Here is a 21547-nt window from a genome sequence, read left to right on the forward strand (position 1 = left end):
GATTGAGATTCAATCCATCTATGGCCGGCTTAAGTTGAATACTGGTACTGCGAAGGTCAGTTGCTTTGCAAAAGGCAAGTAGGCTATTTAGTTTGCAAGTGAATTTTCACTCTGCAAAGGAATTATCCCTTAACTTAGTGAAAGCAGCGAAACATCAATTTGCAAATTATACCCACTCACTTGCAGGCAAAAAACAAACAAACAGTACTTTGCTTCCACGACCGGATTATGAAAATTAGCAGAGCTTCACCTCATTCACTAAAAACTTCATTGCAGGGGGACGTGGCCTGTAGCCGAGAAGATGGAGAGAGGCTGAGAGAGCTCCCGAAAATGCCCGCGGCTCCACAGCGAGCCGCAAGCACCCATTCCACAGATTGGGAAACCAAGGGAGAAGCACACACACACAACATAAGGAAGCGAAAGAACAAAGAGGGGCCCCGCAGACTAACAGAGTTTTTCACTCCAGTGGGCAACTTCTCGCCTCAAGATGGTGTCGGCAGATCTCCTGCTCCACATCGCAGCGACTAGCGTGCTGAGAGGTGCCCTCCTCCCCAGCAAAGGAGCGGTGCTTATCCCAGGCAGACCGGAGCTTCATCAATGGACTCCCCCTTCTGCAGCCCTCAGAAGTCCAAGCAGCGTTACTCCCCAGGTTACATCCAGGATGGTGAGCATACTGATGATTTTCCTAGTGATTCCACTAGAGAGTTTACAGAGCAGTTAGAAGATGTTCAAACTGCAGATCTCTCTCTCAATGCAACCACTATTAAAGACATGCTAGTCTCTCTTAAAGGCTCCCTACATAGGGACATGCTTTCCTTCATGACTCAAGTAAAAGAAGATGTTTCAGCACTGTGGGACACAGCTAGTCATGTGGAATGAAAGATGGAGGAGTTTGCAACTGCTCATAATAAGCTTGTTGACTCCCACAATGAGGCTGATGAGGAACTGCAGGCAATAAAATTAAAACTAGCGGTTCTCGAGGATCATTCTTTACTATATAACATAAAGTTCTGTGGTGTATCCGAGGCTGTACCAGCGTCAGATCTGCGGAAATATGTACAACAAATGATTTCCACCCAGCTACCTGACATACCAGAAAGAGAAGTGATAGTAGAGAGAGCTCACAGGCTTCCAAAACCATTGCATCTCCCTGACACAATCCCACGGGATTTTATTGTGAAGAATGTCTCCAGCTGGCTAAAAGATAGGGATTACTCCCTAAAGATATTATATCTCTACCGCCTGCATCCCCACCTGGAAGGCTATCAGGATGGGAACAAGCTCCTGGATGGGAAGCTGAGCATAACTCCAAAAAATTGTGCTGAGCCACATTTTGGCAGTGGTTTTTGTGGCGACTTTGTGTTTTACCACTAAAATTCATCCCTAGAGGGTTTTGTTTGCTGCTCTCAAGGAATTACCCCCTAAATGATATTGTCAAGGAAATACTCACAGCTTCAACATATGGATCAGAACCAGCTCACAATGATCCACAAGACCTCCTCAACTGTAACATCCCTAACAGCAGTAGATTTAATTCTGGATAAATTCAGCAGAGTGTCCTACTACAAACTAAATGTTTATAAATTATCTGCTCTACCAATGTGACTAATGAGTAAGGGTCCTTTCACACGGGGCGGATCAGTTCTGATCCGCCCCGTGGATATCCGTTTGCTCAGCGGGGATCACTCCGCCGATCCCCGCTGAGCAGGGAGATGACAGATCTGTCTCTGCACACTGTGCAGGGACGGACCTGTCACAGCGCCGCTCTCCCCTATGGGAGATCGGATGACGACGGACCGCAGTGCCCGTCGTCACCCGATCCGATCCGCAAACGGATGGAAAAATAGCTTTTTCCTCCGTTACACTTTTTCGGATCGGAGCGGGTCGGATGTCAGCGGACATGTCACCGCTGACATCCGACGCTCCATAGAGCTCTATGGAGCACCCGTTCAGGTCCGCCTGAAAAACTGACAGGCGGGCCTGAACGGGACGTCAATGTGAAAGGACCCTAAGGCTTTACAGGATTTGAAATGGTCCTTTCAATATCAATGGGAAACTAATAAACTCACATACCTAAACACTATTCTTACCTACCCTTCAACACAAACCTATGAGGCTAATTAGGGAGCTCTGTGGAAGACAATAATGAAAGATTTTTCCCACATAGGGAAATTCACACTTTCTTGGATAGGTAGAGAGGCTGCTTTTCCCATGCTGTCACTACACAAGTGCTGTCCCTGGCAGCTTGTTCAACAATATGGATGCAGCTATTCAGCGATTTATGTGGCAAAGCAAAAGACCTTGAATAGCATACTCCATTGTAAGTAAGCACAAATGCAGAGGAGGAGTTTGGCTCCCAATCCTTCGCAATTATTATTATTCAGCCCAGTTCGACCAAATCAAAGCTTGGCTTCAACCCTTAGATAAACAGTGGGTAAACTTAGAGTGAGCCATGATCCCGAATCATGGCCTACAATCCCTCTTACTGGCAGGAGCTATTCCTCTCCACTCTATAGTGGCCTCGCTGGAAGCAAAGGAAGCCTTACTAAAGCATACTAATATTAAAAACCCACAGGTAATCTTGGACACCCCCCTGAGAGCCTAAGAGCATCTGTGGCCTTCATTAAATGTCTCAATGTGGCTTAGAAAAAGGACTTCTCACCTATAGAGACCTCAAAGAGCAACCAGTAGGCCCCTTTAACTATTCCTACCCATGACTGTGGAATTTTCATTGTACACAACCTTCATTAGATATTGACATGGACACCAAACTATGGCAATATCTAAATCAACAGAACCCTAGCAAAGGAGGCATCTCTTGGTTCTACAACTACTTCCAACAGTCAGAACCTTTCACAAAATCTCCACAGATGCTCAACTGGGAAAGAGATTTCTTCAAATCTTTCTCAGCAAGGGAGTGGCAACATGTTTAACTAACAATATAAGTACATACCATTTTGTAAATGATTGGGATAATGCCCTAAAAATAATTTATAGAAGTTATCCTAATCTCCTTTGTGTTGGCAACAGTATTGGCAACTTTTTACACATTTTGTGGACATGTAAATCCCTTAAGAGTTTCTGGAACTCGGTATTCTCCCTCATTCCCCAAGTTACTGGTATGCTGACCACCCTGTCGCCACACTTGGCTCTGCTAGGTCTTACAATAGACTGCTTTGCCATACAGTACAAGACTATAGCGTCCCATATTATCCCCATAGCAGCAAGGTTGGCAATAACCTTTGCTTGGAAGTCTAACACTTTAAATGTTTCGGAAGTAATCAGAAGGGTTAATTCTCACTACTTTTATGAGAAATTCACCACACTTAACAATCAAGGCTTGAAACTTTTCCAAACTGAGTGGAGCTATTCGGATTCTATCTTTAAATTATCAGAAACGTAAAACCAAATCTTCGAAGGGCTCTGAATAAAGTGTATTATTGGGCTTATTGTACATCATGGTGAGCTAGTTACAGTTGTTCTAAATTATTTCCTTTAATTTATACTTTATCTATTGAGATATACTGTTCATAAGGCATGTACCTTTAACATTGCGCTATCCACTTGACAAACCAAAAGGTTATGCATCTTTAAGTTGAGTCTTGACTAGCAATAAATGGATAGGGCATGATATATATATATGGAACTACTAAAACGGTCATGTATATTGTCTATGTTATCTCTTTATAGATGTGTTGAATCAGAGATACTTGCGTGTTTCTCTTATAAATAAGTTGATCAAAATTACATATCTGTACTGTTTTTAAACTTTAATAAAAAGGAATTGAAAAAACTCTATTGCAAGATGAACAGCCTAACATGTAGAGACTGGCTTGTGGATGTCTTATTCTGGACAGTACAGTGAGGCACTAAAACATAACTTTCCCAAATATTTTTTATTTTTTTTACATTGATCGACTGTTAATGTCTTTAGCCAATTGTCTTAATACTATTTAGAGTAAATATAAGAGTGGTAGATGTTTTCTTACGGGTCGTGGTTGTTGGTGGTGGTGGTGTGGGTACTGATAAAAGAAAAAGAATATACATTTATTTCAGATTACCATACAAATCATCTTGCACCACATATGAACTGTTACCACAACACTTTTGCTTACCTTTACAATATCCTGGCATAAGAGAGATATCATCCACAGCAACATCACTACGGTAGTCCTCACCTCTGACTCCTTCAATAAAAATCTGTGAAAAAATCAAATGATTGCTAGTGATGTCAATGCAAAACTGAAATTAAATAAGAAAATCTTTACTAATAGGTCATAGCAGGAGCCTTCAAGTGTTAGACATTTGTGTAGCTTACATACCAAACAGCCTATGGAGCAGCCTTTGAACCTAAAAAATGGGCAAGCTCTAACTAAAAGAACAACCAGGGCACCATGTGACCAGGAGCTTCCAGGATGCTCAGTAAGAAAGGTAAACAGACAACTGTCGAAATTTGCTACGGCATGACAGTGGACCTTTACCAAACTTTAGCTGATTTTTTAAGGGATTGTTTATGCCTTAATGTCAGTGGGTAAGATACAAAATCAACAATTACACATACTTATCTGGGCAGTTTAAATACCTGGCTGATGTTACTGTCAGGTAGAAAAATCTCTTCCAAATGCCACATATCTCCATGATTTCCTTCTAGGTTGGAAGCATAGACCAACCCATCTGATGTTAGTAGTGCCACCTTCAAACTCATATATTGTGCCACACCATACATGTGATACCAGAAACTTAAGCAGTGAGGTCCAGTGAAATTATTGACAGGACTCTCTAGTCTTGCAAAATCTCCTTCTTGTGAATACCGTCCATCGATATAGAGGTAATGTCCACCTAAATATGCATAGAAAAAACACATGTAAAGAATATAAGATAATCTAACACCAGCAAGACATTACATATTGTTAGCTCCTCCCCAGGATTCACATTACATTGTACAGTCTAGTTTATTTTTTAACCTCTTCACCTCTGGAAGAGTTACCACCTTCATGACCAGGCCATCTTTTGCAATACTGCACTGCGTTACTTTAACTGACAAAGTGCGACACTGTACTAAGATAAAATGTATGTCTATTTTCCCCCACAAATAGAGTTTTCCATTGGTGATATTTGATCACATTGCAATTTTTTATCTTTTTTGCGCTATAAACAAAAAAAGACCAACAATTTAGAAAATTATATATAAAAACATATCCAATAAAAAAAAAAAACACATTTCTTCATACATATCAGGCCAATGTCTGCTACATGTTTTTGAGCAAAAAATAAATCCCAATAAGTGCATAGTGATTGGTTTACAAGGAGACATTATAGCATCTACAAGCTATGGGATATCTTTGTGGAATTTCTATTTATTTTTTTATACTATTAATGGCAGCGATCAGTGACTTATAGATGGACTAGTAGCATTAATACAGTGATCGCTGCTAATGACACTGGCAGGGAAGGGGTTAAACTTCTAGGGTGATTAAAGGGTTAACGGTGTGCCTAGCCAGTATTTTTTGTGTACTATATGTGCTGTTTTCACTAATGGAAGAGATGGATTCCAGCCCCTGCTTTGCAGGAACACAGAATCCATCCCTTCCCCATGTCAGAACTGTGGTCTGCCTTATTTACATCAGATCCCCGTTCTGTGGGGTTTAGCAACGATCAGTAGGTGCTGGAGAATATTGATTGCCCAGCACAGATCGAATTTCTACTATGATTATTCACAGCAGAAGCGGCACGCCTGCTGAGCTTGCACACCCCCTGCAGGCAGAAGTGAAGAATCACGTATATAAAGGTGATCCTGCACAGGAGAGATGCCCTGTAGCAGTAAAACTGCTATGGGGCAGATGGCAAGTGGCTAAAAACATTATCAGGATATTGTGCCTAGGTGGCGTCACTACTGACCTTCTTACATGAGTAGTATTTGCCTGGCTGTCTCTGGCTTCAAAATTATCAATCTCACCCAGAAAAGGTATGCAAAGCAGAGACTCCACATTTTCTTAGTACAACCTTTCTTTAAAAACAGTAAAGTTTACTTTTGAAATGGAGCGTCTGAATTGCTTAAGATAATTAGGAAATAGTTGAATAATGTTATACTGAGAAAGTTCATGAATAATTAATATCTCTTCCCTGAAACACAGCAATCTATTTTTCTATTTAAGATGACTAGGTATAGTCTGATTCCTGCACATACAGTACCTTAGCAATGTAATATAGCACAGGGAGCCTGAAATCCTATGGTGATCTCATAATGAAATCTCAATTTTACCCTGGAGTGTCAGTGACAACACATCTTCTCCTGCTTCCTGCACCCTTCTACTTCTTGTTGGTCTATCACGAAGAATAATACATGTATGAGCCAATGGAGGGGTTTTGAGATGGTATTGAGTAAGCCACCCCTAAACACCGCAGAGAGAATTTTTGAAGTTCCCAGGATGCAGAACCTGCCTTTCTTGATCTAGTCACTTTAGAAGCTTTTCAAAATTAGCATGTATACTTTGCACTATCCTCTAACCAAGATATTTAGGTTGAGACAGGAGCGGACTGACCATTTGGGCATTCGGACGCCGACCAAGGGCCTGCGGCCAATAGGGGGCCCGTGAGACGCTCCTATACTCGCGTACACATGACCAGACTTTCCAGCAGACTAGGTCCGACTCACTTCCCGACGGACTTCCGGCGGAGTTCCGATGGACCTTGCTAATGAGTGGACTTGCCCACACACGACCTGGCTTTCCAGCGCACTAGGTCCGCCGGTCTACCTGACAGACTTTCGGCAGAGTTACGGAGGACTTCCAAATGAACGGACTTGCCCATACACGAACTAAACTAAAATAAGTTACGGCGGGACTAGAAAAGGAAGCACAGTCCCAGGGCTGGGACTGTGATGTCATAAGGGGCGGGTTCACTGGATGACATCACTGGGTGACCGCGCCCCAAGTTCGATGGAGCCCACACAACATCGAATTGTCCAATGGATTCATTCCGTCGGACCTTTGCTGTCAAAAGTCCAGTCGTGTGTATGTGGCATAAGAGATGCTCGTCGGATCTAGGGGTATGCTGCTGGCAGTGCTGCGGTGGAACTTTCAGGGTAGCTGCAGTCGCACTTGTGACTGGACCCCGCTGTTCTGCCACTGTGGGGGGGCCCAAGACATAGAATCTCCCCTTGCACCTCTGGCTTTTAGTTTGGGAATGGGATGCCGTGGGGGGAGATGGGAGGCGGTGATCGGCAGATCTATGGTGCTCGTGGCATCTCCCTGGGCCTAGTATTTCTCCTACAGAGTGTATACAGTGGAGAGGGGAGGGGCCTCTGACCCAGGCAGCTACAAGTTTCACTCTTCAGCATACAAGTGAGTTTCTCTGCTTGTACACTGTTGCCGACTGCTGCCCGGGTCAGAGGCCCCTCCCCTTTCCACTGTACAGAATCAGGAAGAGAACTACAAGCCCCAGGGAGATCCTGTGGTCCACATGCACCATAGAGCTGCCGATTGCCACATCCCACCTCCCCCTGTGCTGGGGGTTGGAGGTGCACAGACAGCCAGGTACAGGGGAACTTCTGGGGGGCTTTAAGTCTGGGAACCCTAATGCATGGGGGGCTCTCTGGGGACCCTGATGTAAGGGGGGCTTTCTGGGGACCCTGATGTAAGGGGGGCTCTCTGGGGACCCTGATGTAAGGGGGGCTCTCTGGGGACCCTGATGTAAGGGGAGGCTCTCTGGGGACCCTGATGTAAGGGGGGGCTCTCTGGGGACCCTGATGTAAGGGGATCGGGGGCTCTCTTGGGACCCTGATGTAAGTGGGGGAGGCTCTCTGGGGATTATTTACATCGGCAGACCACCGTTCTGCCTCTGTTAGAAATGATTGTCGGGCCTGGCGGACATCGGGTCCACGAGACCCACTGATTAGCTCTCGGTGTGTCCAATCACAGCAGCAGCAGATCAAACAGCGCACAGACCTGCAAGTGCAGAATCAAGTACCTGTACATGATTCTGCTCACAGGAGACACAGCCTCGTGTCATGTACATGATTAATGTGAGTTTATTTTTCTTCATTTTCTTAACTCTTTTAACATTTATTTGGAACATACAGTAGAGAAATTCTTTGACCAATGCATGTAATGTAGCAGTGCAATATATATGTGGGGCTTTGTGAGGGTGTGGCTTGTGTGTGGGTGGGGATAAAGGGGGCCCCATGATCCCCTATTGCCCTGGGGCCCCATCAGTTGTCAGTCCGCCCCTGGTTTGGGATAAGATTGTATTAAAAAAAATACACTATGCCACCAATTTGTGGCTGAACAAGGTGAGATCCACAACCCAATAAATCAACCTGGTCAAAAGTATTATTATTATTATAAGCAAGGCACATACTGTATTATTAACCATGTATGAAAACTAAGATAGGCGTAAAAGCAACTAAACTATGAACACAAGCCTGGTTGATCCAGGCCATATCTGAGTAATTTTAATTTGCTTCATCAATAGTCATAATTCTTCTAGTTGTTTTACAAACATTTTTGCAGCTAGTTAACCAATAGCCGACCAGCCACCGTCATTATACTGTGGCAGGTTGTCTCTTCCCGCAAATCGCCATAGTTGTACATCAGCCCTCTAATCAGCTATAGCAGGGGTGCGTGCTGCCGGAGGCTTGCGCCTGATGCACAGCGGGGGGACCCAATGTCTGCCGGCCACTCGCGATCGTGGGCATGAGAGCAAGAACAGGGATGTGTGTGTGCAAACACACACAACCCTGTTCTGACAGGAGAGGAGAGACAGATTGTCTGTTCCCACTAGGGACAGCGATAAGTCTCCTCCCCTAGTCAGTCTCACTCCAGACAGTTAGAAACACACACGAGGGAACACATTTAAGCCCTTGATCACCCCCTAGTCTTAACTCCTTCCCTACCAGTGACATTTACAAAGTAATCAGTGCATTTTTATAGCACTGATCACTGTATAAATGGCAATGGTCCCAAAAATGTGTCAAAAGTGTCTGATCTGTCCACTGCAATATTGCTGTCCCGCTAAAAATTACAGATCACCGCCATTACTAGTAAAAAAAAAAATTATAAAAATGCTATAAATCTATTCCATATTTTGTAGACGCTATAACTTTCACGCAAAACAATAAATATACGCTTATTTTTTGCGATTTTTTTTAACCAGAAATATGTAGAAGAATATATATTGGCCTAATCTGATGAAGAAATACATTTTTTGGATATTTATTATAGCAAAATGTATAAAATATTGTTTTTTTTTCTTCAAAATGGTCGCTCTTTGTTGTTTATAGCACAAAAAATAAAAACCGCAGAGGTAATCAAATATCACCAAAAGAAAGCTCTATTTGTGAGAAAAAAGGACGTCAATTTTGTTTGGGTACAATGTCACACGACCGCACAATTGTCAGTTAAAGCGACGCAGTCCCGTATCGCAAAAAATGGCCTGGTCATTAAGGGGGCAAATTGTTTTGGGGCTGAAGTGCCTAATGTCTCTTGTGACATTCATCATAAGTAGAAATCATATAAAATATGATTTAATAATAACTTTTTATACTTTAATACTTATAAAGCAATCATTTTAAGTTATTGTAATCTCTGCAGAGCTATTTACCTCCTGTTGTATGGTCATAAGAGGGCCCAGTAAATCCAGATGGTGTTGGTCCTGTCCATTGGGTCCAGTCCATGTGATCAGACATCGATTGCTTCCAGTTACATAAATCCACATCAAAAGAACAATCAAAGCAATAGTTTTCTGCAACAGGTAAAACCACATAAAAAAGTATTTATATTAGTTTATAAACGTTTTATTAAGAAAAATGGACAACTCATGACCAAGTGCTATTGCGCGTTATATGTTTGATTTGTCATTGGTTTTAAATGTGAACATTTATTTAAATCCAGTAATGGGATGTGAATGGGTTCTGTTTGTAATATCACACTGCCTTGCAATGAGCACAACAATACAGTTGTGCTCATAAGTTTACATACTCTTGTAGAATGTATGATTTCTTGGCCATTTTTCAGAGAATATGAATGATAACACAAAAACTTTTCTTTCACTTATGGTTAGTTTTTACCTGAAGGCATTAATTATCAATCAACTGTGTTTACTCTCTTTAAATCATAATCACTACAGAAACTACCCAAATGACCCTGATCAAAAGCTTACATACGCCAGTTCCTAATACCGTTTATTTTCCCCTTTAACATCAATGACAGCTTGAAGCCTTTTGTGGTATTTGTGGATGAGGCTCTTTATCTTCTCAGATGGTAAAGCTGCCCATTCCTCTTAGCAAAAAGCCTCCAGTGCCTGTAAATTCTTGGGCTGTCTTGCATGAATTGCACGTTTAAAATCTCCCCAGAGTGGCTCAATGATATTGAGGTCAGGAGACTGAGATGGTCACTCCAGAAACGTCACTTTATTCTGCTGTAGCCAATGATAGGTCGACTTGGCCTTCTGTTTGGATCATTGTAATTTTGGAATGCCCAAGTACGTTCCATGTGCAGCTTCCTGGCTGATGAATGCAAATGTTCCTCCAGTATTTTTTGATTCCATACTACATTCATCTTACCATCAGTTTTGACCAAATTTGCTGTGCCTTTGTAGCTCACACATCCCCAAAAAGAGTAGTGATACACTTCAGTGTATCACAGTAGAAATGGTGTACCTTTCATCATAGGCTTTGTTGACTCTTCTCCAAATGTAGTGTTTATGGTTGTAGCCAAAAAGCAAAATTGTGGTCTCATTACTCCAAATGACTTAGTGCCAGAAGGTTTGAGGCCTGTCTGTTCTTTTTGGCGTATTGTAAGCGGGATACTCTGTGGCATTTGTGTAGTAATGGCTTTCTTCTGATGACTCGACCATGCAACCCATCTTTCTTCAAGTGCCTCCTTATTGTGCATCTTGAAACAGCCATACCACATGTTTTCAGAGAGTCCTGTATTTCACCTAAAGTTATTTGTGGGTGTTTCTTTGCATCCCAAACAAATTTCCTGGCAGTTGTGGCTGAAATTTTAGTTGGTCTACCTGACCGTGGTTTGGTTTCAAAAGAACCTCTCATTTTTCACTTCTTGATTAGAGTTTGAACACTGCTAATTGGCATTCTCAATTCCTTGGATATCTTTTTATAACCCCTTCCTGTTTTATACAGTTCAAAAACCTTTTCCCACAGATCCTTTGACAATTCTTTTGCTTTCCCCATGACTCAGAATCCAGAAATGTCAGTGCAGCACTGGATGAAAGATGCAAGGGTCTGTTAGGAGTCCAGAAACTCATTGGCCTTTTATATACACACACACTAATTACAAGCAAACAAATCACAGGTGAGGATGGTTACCTTTAATAGCCATTCAAACACCTTTGTGTCAACTTGTGTGCATGTTATCAGGCCAAAATCACCAGGGTATATAAACTTTTAATCAGGGTCATTTGGATAGCTTCTGTTGGGATTAAGATTTAAAAAGAGCAAACACTGTTGTTTGATAATAAATGGCTTCAGCCAAACACTAACCATGAGTGAAAGAAACATTTTTGTATTATCATTCATATTGTCTGAAAAATGGCCAAGAAATCAAAAAGTCTGCCAGGGTATGTAAACATATGAGCACAACTGTATCTTTGTGGTCAAAGCTTTCTGACTTGTGCACCAAATTTACATTAGGTTTGGCTCTTTTTTGTACTCCACTTTTAGAATCTGTCATTCTAGCTGCAATAAGCAAACTGACGGGGATCAAGACCAACTCTGTGTTGGTGTACTAAAAAAAAGACACCAGTGCTCAGACTGGATGCCTTTTGTGCTTGGTAAGTTATCACAAATATGATAGCTTCCCACACTGGGATCCCTAGTTTCTACAAAGCTAATGGATACCCCACTCTGCTATCAGTTGGGGATTATTTGGGTACAGGCTGAAAGTAAACAAATGCATGTGTATGCTGGTTACATCAGTGTCCAAATATGGCAATGGCCCATTTGTTTACTTACTTTACTTACTTCACTTACTGTTTTTTCCACAGTGGGTGATTCAGGATGGTGATATGACATCTTTTGCAATGACGCTGTCGGCTACAAAGTCAACAGTGCCCTAGAGAATTAAACATGCACTGAGGACAGAATACCTGTGGTATGGACACTCCAGCCACAATGCCACCCTCCCTCATGCTACCAATTTGTATATTTGTTCCCGACAGGTACATGATTTTCTTGTCCACACTATGATTCTTTGTGGAGTGAGCAACAGAATTCTATAGCATTTACATGACTCTTTATTAATATAATTAACTATGTAGATACAGAGTGGTGTTTAGTGTAATGGACTGAACCTGGCAGCTTCAAATGTACTTCAATAGGACTCAAAACCACAGCAAAGAGCTTTTTTACCTTATGCAATACTTGTTTGTGTATTATAAACTAAGAGGAAATAGAGGCAGTTATGGTTAATTGTGGTTTATTGTTTTGAAGTTGAAAGGCCTTTGAAACAAAATGCATTTTAACATACTGTATATTGCAAGATATAAAATATCAGCATTTTATCTATTTATAAAATGATAGGTGGTGCTGATCAGTTAGGTTCCAGTTCTCCATAAACCCCATGCCCACCCTGAAAAGATTTATATATTTGTAAGACTAAAAACAAATATATGGTCCTGGTCCTACAAAAGATACACATATATATTCTCTCTTTACTCTCCAGCAGATAGCAGGCATAATACTAAATGATGAGTGAGAGGGTGATGATTTTCAGTATATTTCCTAAACTAAACAACAATAGGTTTATTCATATATATTTTAAAGGAAATGTGCAAGTAATTTACCTGGCACGGTTGGAACGATGGCTGTAGTGGTTGTTGTAATTTCTGTTAATTTTGAAAATCAATAAATGAGTCTCAAGTTGCATTTTGAATATTTCTATTTGAAATCATTTACATAACATTTCATTTTCACTTACTGCAAATGGTGTTCTCTCTCCAGTCACCAACAATGATACCGACAATTTCACAGGTGGCAGCATAGGCCTCTAAAGCATTGCAGAACTGATCTTGGTTTCCTCCAGTTACACACAAGTCATATACACAGTTCTCAAAATATATCTGAGGAAGAATGTGGGGGTGACAGTCCTTGAAAGGTCCATTGGTTGATAATATCAGTTTACATTTGTCTTCATAATTAATCTCTTCAGTGGGATCACATGGCAAAGGATCAACAATGTCTTCTTCACATCTATTGAGGCAAATCATTGAAAGATTTAATGTTTCTTTTATTATATTCCTACAAAGATGATATTAGCAGAATTTGGTTCTCATATTTTGTTTCCATATTATAAAATGCTTTATAAAAGAGGAAACTAGGTTGGTTGCTATTAGTCACCATTTAACCTTGTTAAAGTGAATGTTATCTCAACATTTCATATGGTTGATATTTGTTTGTTGTACCATGCACTTGTGTTAAAAAGTATCTAGTTATCTTTGTATTTCTTCCTTTGTATGGAATACCTTGTGTTCCTGCCAGTTGCCCTGCTTTTCTATTTCAAACTGAGCATGCTAGGCATGAGAGCAGATCCATCTCAGCATGGTGAGTTTTCTGGCTGTGCTTGGAGAACATCCGTCTGTCCATCAATGGCCAAGATGTATGCTGACATGTCCCCCCTGCACAGCCATTCTCTGTGAAGATCAGTGAACTGCTATTTTTCCACCCCACCTCCAAGCCCCTTAATGTGGCAGTAAATTCCCATATTACCTGCATGTAAGCCAATGATAAGGGTTACTAATAGGTACAGTAAATATCTCCTAAATGTGTACAGTTTTTGAGATATTTACTAATGAATGGGCTGGTGACTACACCAGTGCATGCACTCTGAAGGAATGCCATGCCCATACCATTCCTTCAGAGTCTTATTCTGTGAACATCAGCACCCATGCGCATGCGTAGGAGTGATGTCATTGCAGCACAGCCAATCAGACAGCTAGAGGATGCAAAACTGGAAGGAATATCTGCTAAAGATGGAAACCCTGTCAGCTGTCACAGCACATCACTGGATAGCTTAATTTTAAGGTAAGTTTGGCCATAATGTGCTAGTATGTGATGCATACTAGCAATTCTAACGTTACCTTGCAGGTTTAAAAAAAATAAAAAAATAAAAAATCATGGTGGTTTACTACAGCTTTTGGCAGCTGAAACCTGTGGTTATATGATCACTTCTAGAAAAAAAAAAGTATGAGGGAATCTTTAAAAAGTTTCCACTTTATATTTACTAGAGTTAAAAAAAAAGCGCAGAAACTTTTTGAGGAACCCTTCATTTTTGGGAAAAAAAATTTAAGTTACGCTTACTGGTAACGTCTTTTCCAGTTTTCTTTCAGGACAACCACAATGAGAGGACAGCCACAATTAGAGGATAGACAAGCACTTACCACCTAAGGAGGGACTACGGCTTGCAAAACCTTTCACCCAAAGGCTTGGTCATTCGCCGATACCAGGTCCACCCTATAATGTTTTACAAAGGTGGTGAAACTGGACCACATTGCAGCTTTGCAAATTTGCTCCGGCGTCCCTCCAGCCCTTTCCATCTGAGAAGCCGCCATAGCCCTAGAAAAGTGTGCTTTTATACTTAAAGGAACCTCTTTTCCTGCCAACTTATAGGCCTAGCCAATGGTTACCTTGAGTCATCTGGCAATGGTGCATCAAGATGCTTTATACCATTTTCTTGCCCCAGAAAACAAAATAAATAAAGAGTCTGACTTCCTTACTGTTTTTGTCAGCTCTAAGTTTTGCTGGATACATCTCCTTACATCTAAGGTATGAAAATTAAACTCCCTTTCTCCTGAGGGATTAGGTCAGAAAGTGGGTGAGACAATCTCCTGACTTCAATGATACTTCGAGGCCACTTTAGGTAAACATGTTGGATTACACAGAGTTTTCACTGCATGAATCAATCTCAACTTTTGGAAGTACTATTTATCACTTTTGGGACTTTTCAAAAATAACTTTATTTCCTTATTAGATCACTTTATTATTGTGATACACGGATATATTTGAAGAATTATTTGCACTTTATATGCTCTTTGCACATTATTTATCATTCAGTATTTGCACATCTATTGCGATTTTGCGCACTGTTGTCAGCTTATTTTGCACAGATCAAGTTATGAGGTATATTTATTTATAACTGTTTGCACATATTATTGATGTGTATTATTGTATATTTATTTTATTTTGAGCATTATTTATGAGTATATTAATTTAGGTAACACCACATACTATTTTTACATATCAGTAGGCATGAGAAAGCATCCTAAAAGCCCAACACGTTTCGTGTATAATACCACTCAACAGGGGCAGGTGCATGCAATGCTACAAAACAAAACATGAGTAGACCAGTATGATGAAATGTTATACCCTTCAACGGGGAGAATGTGTACAAGATAAAAGGGAGAGAGTTACTCATCCCTCTGAGTACTTAAAGTGTGATAAGTCTGGAAAATGGGGGACAAGGAACCAGAGGCTGTCCAAATTGAAGAGTGCTATTATCCACGAAAAGCACTTAGTACTGCATTTCTGTGACCCATGTTCAGCTAAAGCCCGCTGTTGGCTGATGTCACAGAGCTGGTTCAGGCTCTGAAAAGATCCCAACTATATGGTCAGGATCCACCCAGATTCGTGGACCAGCAGAAGGTTCATCCTCTCAAGCCAACATGTAACTGAGAGCCTTTACCATCTGCTTCTGCCTCAAATACCTACACAGATTAGCGCTCTAATGAGTGCTAGAAGGGCAGAGTAGATGATCTGATGACCACTGTCTCTCTGCTCACTGAAGACTGAGAACCAAGCAATTATCAGTCCTGGATAACTCAGATTTCAGTCTTAGAAGTTGGGCGGGGGGCAGATGCAGCATTGGCTTGATGCTGCATCTTCCTAGGTGAATATATATTTATATATATATATATATATATAAACATACACAGTATCTCACAAAATTGAGTACACCCTTCACATTTTTATTATTATATTTTATTATATCTTTTCATGTGACAACACTGAAGAAATTACACTTTGCTACAATGTAAAGTAGTAAGTGTACAGCTTGTATAACAGTATAAATTTGCTGTCCCCTCAAAATAACTCAACACACAGCCATTAATGTCTAAACCGCTGGCAACAAAAGTGAGAACACAAATTGTGCCCAATTAGCCATTTTCCCTCCCCGGTGTCATGTGAGTCGTTAGTGTTACAAGGTCTCAGGTGTGAATGGGGAGCAGGGGTATTAAATTTGGTGTTATCGCTTTCACTCTCTCACACAGGTCACTGGAAGTTAACCGCGGTCGGATAACTCAGGGAGGGCATACTATGACGTCCTCCCAGAATCCCGCTCTCATGTGCCCCCTGGGGAACGAACCCAAGAACATCCATGATCGTCAGGTCCAGGGGACCTGGCGCATCACGGATCACGGTAAATGACCGCTAATAGAGGCCATTTACTACATGATCGCTCAGTCAAATGATGGAGCACTCACTTGTAAACAAACTGGCGTCATGTCCGGTACCTGTACCTATCGGTATAGTGCGAGCGGAGAGGGGAGAGACTGATATCCAAGAAATGATATGTGTAATCTATGCTCCAAGAACTCCTGATGGCACTCACTGCATGTTGGGCCTCTGTATGTGGCCACGGTGTATAAAAGTCTCACACGGGTGGTATCGCCATACTCAGGAGGAATAGTAGAATGTGTTTTGGGGTGTAATTTGTGCTATGCATATGCTGTGTGTGAGAAATAATCTGCTAACATAACAATTTTTGAAAAAAAAAGAAAAACAAATCTTGATTTTGCAAAGAATTGTGGGAAAAAAATTACAACTTCAAAAAACTCACTATGCCTCTTACTAAATACCTTGGAATGTCTACTTTCCAAAAATGGGTCATTTGGGGGGTATTTGCACTTTCCTGGCCTGTTAGGGTCTCAAGAATTGAGATAGGCCATCAGTACTTCCGGTGTGATCAATTTTCAGAGATTGGCACCATAGCTTGTGGACTCTATAACTTTCACTAAGACTAAATAACATACACCAATTTGGGTTATTTTTACCAAAGATATGTAGTGATATAAATATATGAAGAAAAATTACTAATTTGCTAAATTTTATAACAGAAACAAAGAAAAATGCATTTTTTTACAGTATTTTTGGTCTTTCTTTTATAGCGCAAAAAATTTAAAAACCCAGCGGTGATTAAATACCACAAAAAGAAAGCTCTATTTGTGTGAAAAAAGGGACAACAATTTCATATAGGTGCAGTGTTGCGTGACTGAGTAATTGTCATTCAAAATGTGAGAGCACAGAAAGCTGAAAATTGATCTGGTTAGGAAGGGAGTTTAAGTGCCCAGTGGGTAAGTGGTTAAACATGGCACCTAATGGCAAAGAACTCTCTGAGGATCTGAAAAAAAAAGAATTGTTGCTCTACATAAAGATTGCGTAGGCGATAAAAAGATTGCCAAGACCCTGTAACTGAGCTGCAGCAGTACAGCTGTTTAAGACCATACAGCAGTTTAACAGGACAGGTTCCACTCAAAACCGGTCTTGTCATAGTCGACCAAAGAAGTTGAGTGCACATGCTCAGCATCATATCCAGAGGTTGTCTTTGGAAAATAGACGTATTAGTGCTGCCAGCATTTCTGCAGAGGTTGAAGGGGTGGGGGGTCAGCCTATCAGTGCTCAGACCATATGCCACACACTGCATTAAATTGGTCTGCATGGCTGTCGTCCCAAAAGGAAGCATCTTCTAAAGATGATGCACAAGAAAGCCCGCAAACAGTTTGCTGAAGAAGCCATGTCCTGTGGTCTGATGAGACCAAGATAAACTTATTTGGTTCAGATGGTGTCAAGCGTGTGTGGCATCAACCAGGTGCGGAGTACAAAGACAAGTGTGCCTACAGTCAAGCATGGTGATGGGAGTGTCATGGTCTGGGGCAGCATGAGTGCTGCTGGCACTGGGGAGCTACAGTTCATTGAGGGAACCATAAGTACCAACATGTAATGTGACATAATGAAGCAGAGCATGATGGACTCCCTTTGGAGACAGGGCAAGATGACCACTGCCTTGCTAAAGAAGCTGAAAGTAAAGGTGATGGACTGGCCAAGCATGTCTCCAGACCTAAACCCTATCGAGCATATGTGGGGCATATTCAAATGGAAGGGGGAGAGGAGTGCAAGGTCTCTAACATCCCCCAGCTCTGTGATGTCATCATATAGGAGTGGAAGAGGACTTCAGTGGCAACCTGTGAAGCTCTGGTGAACTCCATGCCAAAGAAGGTTAAGGCAGTGCTGTAAAATAATGGTGGCCACACAAAATGTTGAAACTTTGGGTCCAATTTGGACATTTCCGCTTAGGGGTGTAGTCATTTTTGTTGCCATCAGTTTAGACATTAATGGCTGTGTGTTGAGTTATTTTGAGGGGACAGCAAATTTACACTGTTATACAAACTCTACACTCACTACTTTACATTGTAACAAAGTGCAAATTCTTTAGTATTATCATATGAAAAGATATAATAAAATATTTACAAAAATGTGAGGGGTGCACAAACTTTTGTGAGATACTGTATATATATATATATATATATATATATATATATATATATATATATATATATATATATATATATATGTAGCGACTGCTCCTGAAGAGCATGCACTATGTGTTTTTCAAAGTTAAACTTTACCTAAACTGCAGTTTGGTTTGAGTTTATTTGTCTAAATTGGACCTCTGCATCAGTCTGACTGGACTGTAAGATGTTCAGCCTGGCCACAGGGGGCACTGTCTCTTGTGGTAGGCATGGAACTATGGTATGGTTAGGTGCTTAAGTTACTCTCTTTCGGAGCCACGTCAGGGGGAGTGGCCCCCTTGCTATGCCCTCTGGGAGAGGGTATTTAAGATGCGGACGTCACGTAGTTCGGGGTTCCGGTCCATTATGATGTGCTGATTACATGGTCCTGGTCCTCCTGAACAGTCCCCAAGAAGGCTATAGCCTGGGGTGCGGATCCACCCGACTTTAATGTCTCGGGCTGGCTAGCTTGAGGTAAGTAAGCTAAAGGAGGATTCCAAGGTGGTTGGGTGCCGTCTCTGGTTCGGGAGAGACCCAGTGTACTTCTAACATTCCAGGGGAGAACTCTTTAGAAGAACACCACATATGGGTTGGTTTTCTTAATAAGAGCCTGGAAGGGCTGAAGTAACCAAGAGAATCCGGTCCTGTGGATATCGCCAAGCAGGCTGAAAGATCCAAGTATCCTACAAGTGTTCTAAAGCTTAGTTTCCCTACATGTTCTGCAACAACCTCCGTGACAAAGACTTTGTACCTGAGTAAGCACCAAGTTGGCTGGTAGGCCTTGTGAGAGGGGGACTGTCCAACCTGAGTGATCATCCAGCTGCGAATGGCTATTCTTTAATGTTTTTTTGGACTTTGACATTAAGAGTACCTGAACTTCCTTTTCCAACCCGTTGAAAGATTGCTCAATGGTTTTAGTTTTGCTAATAAAATCCATTCAAGTGGATTTATTGTCAGTCTCAAGTTACTGGGCCATCTACCATGGGACATCCCCTAGACGTGCAACAAGGTAACTGTAAGCCCAAAAGCCCAAAAATAACCAGCAGCTCCTTCGGGGGTTAGTGCCACACATATATATATATATATATATATATATATATATATATATATATATATATAGTTTAAATTCCATATTTATCTTATAAATAGATGGATTTTGTAATCAATAATGCTTTCATATGTTCCTGCTGCACCTCAGCCTTAGTAAAAGGCAAATAATCTTGGCACACAAACACATTTGTCCATGTCCTATTGTCATTGTTTACAGGAGTGAAAAATACAGCAATAGCTCACACCTAGTTTATTGCTGAACGCAAAGTGACACAGCCATATTGACAAAATAATATTTTGCTAGCCAGTAACTTCATGCATGTCTGTTTCAATATTCATCCAAGTCCCTACATTTTGGTAATTGAGTCTAGATCTAGGATGATCAAGGTAAAATTTGTATTTATACTTACACCCAATTGTCATCAGGAACACACCAACTGTTTCCAAAGTCATTGGATGTAGGGGTAAGTAAGCCTTCAGGTGTCAGAAAGTCATCTTGTTGGTTACCATTGTAAGTGCCACAGAGCCCACACAGTTTGCCTTTAAAGTTCTCATTTACTTTAACAAAGAGTTCATGGTCACCGCTATACTTAACTTCAAGACCAAAGTCAGTCTGCACAACAACAAAGGAACCACTTAAGTGTATTAAGATGCCTGGTGCTGGGTTCAGAGGCAGTGAGACAATGAGTCCATTAAGCTAAAGATAGAGAAAAGGACAATAAATTAACTGTGGGAAAAGATCACCAGAAAAAAAAATATAAATTTGAGCGCTGAGGGGACCATCATGCATTTGTTTTATTATAAAGCCTACCTCCACCACTTTAGATTTGCCCAGAATGATAGTAAGGTCATTGAAGCTGACCGCAACTGAGTTTATAGCTGTCCAGGTTAAGCTTCCTCTATGCTCATTTCTTGTAGTAATTGAGAAGTACACACTGGTGTTTCCACAGGTCTCCACAACTGTATAATTACAGGCTCCTTGGAAATGGTATGACTTGCCATCAAATGTTATGTAGTGTGGATCACCATAGATATGGCAGATGGCAATATCAGCAGGGAAGCAAGCCTTAATTCCATTTTGGACTTTGCACACTTCTTCAGGATCACAGGTCTGAGCTGTACAGATCACATGATTGTTTCCTTGACATGTACATCGATTGTCACAGTCCCCATTCCAGAATATTTCATTTTTCTGTAAAATAAAATGTAGAATTGCATAATCCATCCACAAATTTATAATAATCCAATCAACAGTACATCAACAATGGTTTTCCTGTCTTATATCAGTGTAATAGGAGCATTATATGAGCAAGTAATCTGACTGAAGGTCAGTTTTTTGGGAACCTGATTATAAAAGCTAAGTTAGAAGAGAGAAAAGAGACAACATGGGCAGTGATTGAGGAACACATACGATACTGTAGGGACCTTGCGAGTACACAATAGAGATAGACTGTAGAAGCTTGAATGACACGGTGGGAAGAGGTATCATATATTGTAATGAAAGGACACACACTTTAAAGGGCTGAAAATGTTGTGTCCTAATATGAAAGGTTAATGCATTTGTATAAATTCAAAGTTCCTATGACTTCAGCTTTGCTACTGCTCTCGTAGACTTTTCTTTATATGATGTCATTATGATTTGATTCAGGCTTGTTACATTGTTAATCTATTGCTATGGTAGTATTTATAACTGTCGAAATATACCATTTATTGTGATGCAGCGAGGTTGATTTACTAAAAGCAACTAAGCTAACTGATAAGGAATTTTTATTTTGCCGGGGAATTTCTCCTTGACTTAAAGAGGAAGTAAACCCTGATGAGTTTACTTCCTCTTTCATTCCCTGAAAAGCATAATGGACTAATATGCATATATAGTAGTCCATTATGTGTCATTTACCTGACAGAGGAGCCAGCGAAG

At 41.0% G+C, this 21547-nt stretch overlaps 1 protein-coding gene across 1 annotated transcript in view; it reads right to left on the reverse strand.

Annotated features, from left to right (window-relative positions):
* LOC143986721 (IgGFc-binding protein-like) overlaps positions 1–21547 on the reverse strand; it is a 284689-nt gene that overhangs the window by 102342 nt on the left and 160800 nt on the right. The window contains exons 24-31 of the mRNA XM_077485126.1: positions 20441–20821; positions 20040–20326; positions 12936–13207; positions 12802–12843; positions 9601–9741; positions 4583–4839; positions 4116–4200; positions 3990–4022 (exon numbers count right to left, since the gene is read on the reverse strand). Coding sequence (XP_077341252.1) covers positions 3990–4022; positions 4116–4200; positions 4583–4839; positions 9601–9741; positions 12802–12843; positions 12936–13207; positions 20040–20326; positions 20441–20821 — 1498 coding nt within the window. The remainder of the gene's footprint in view (positions 1–3989; positions 4023–4115; positions 4201–4582; positions 4840–9600; positions 9742–12801; positions 12844–12935; positions 13208–20039; positions 20327–20440; positions 20822–21547) is intronic.

The sequence above is a fragment of the Lithobates pipiens genome, unplaced genomic scaffold (assembly GCF_037356315.1).
Source record: "Lithobates pipiens isolate NorthernLeopardFrog02 unplaced genomic scaffold, aLitPip1_a1.2 Scaffold_18, whole genome shotgun sequence".
In the NCBI taxonomy this organism is placed as follows: Eukaryota; Metazoa; Chordata; class Amphibia; order Anura; family Ranidae; genus Lithobates; species Lithobates pipiens.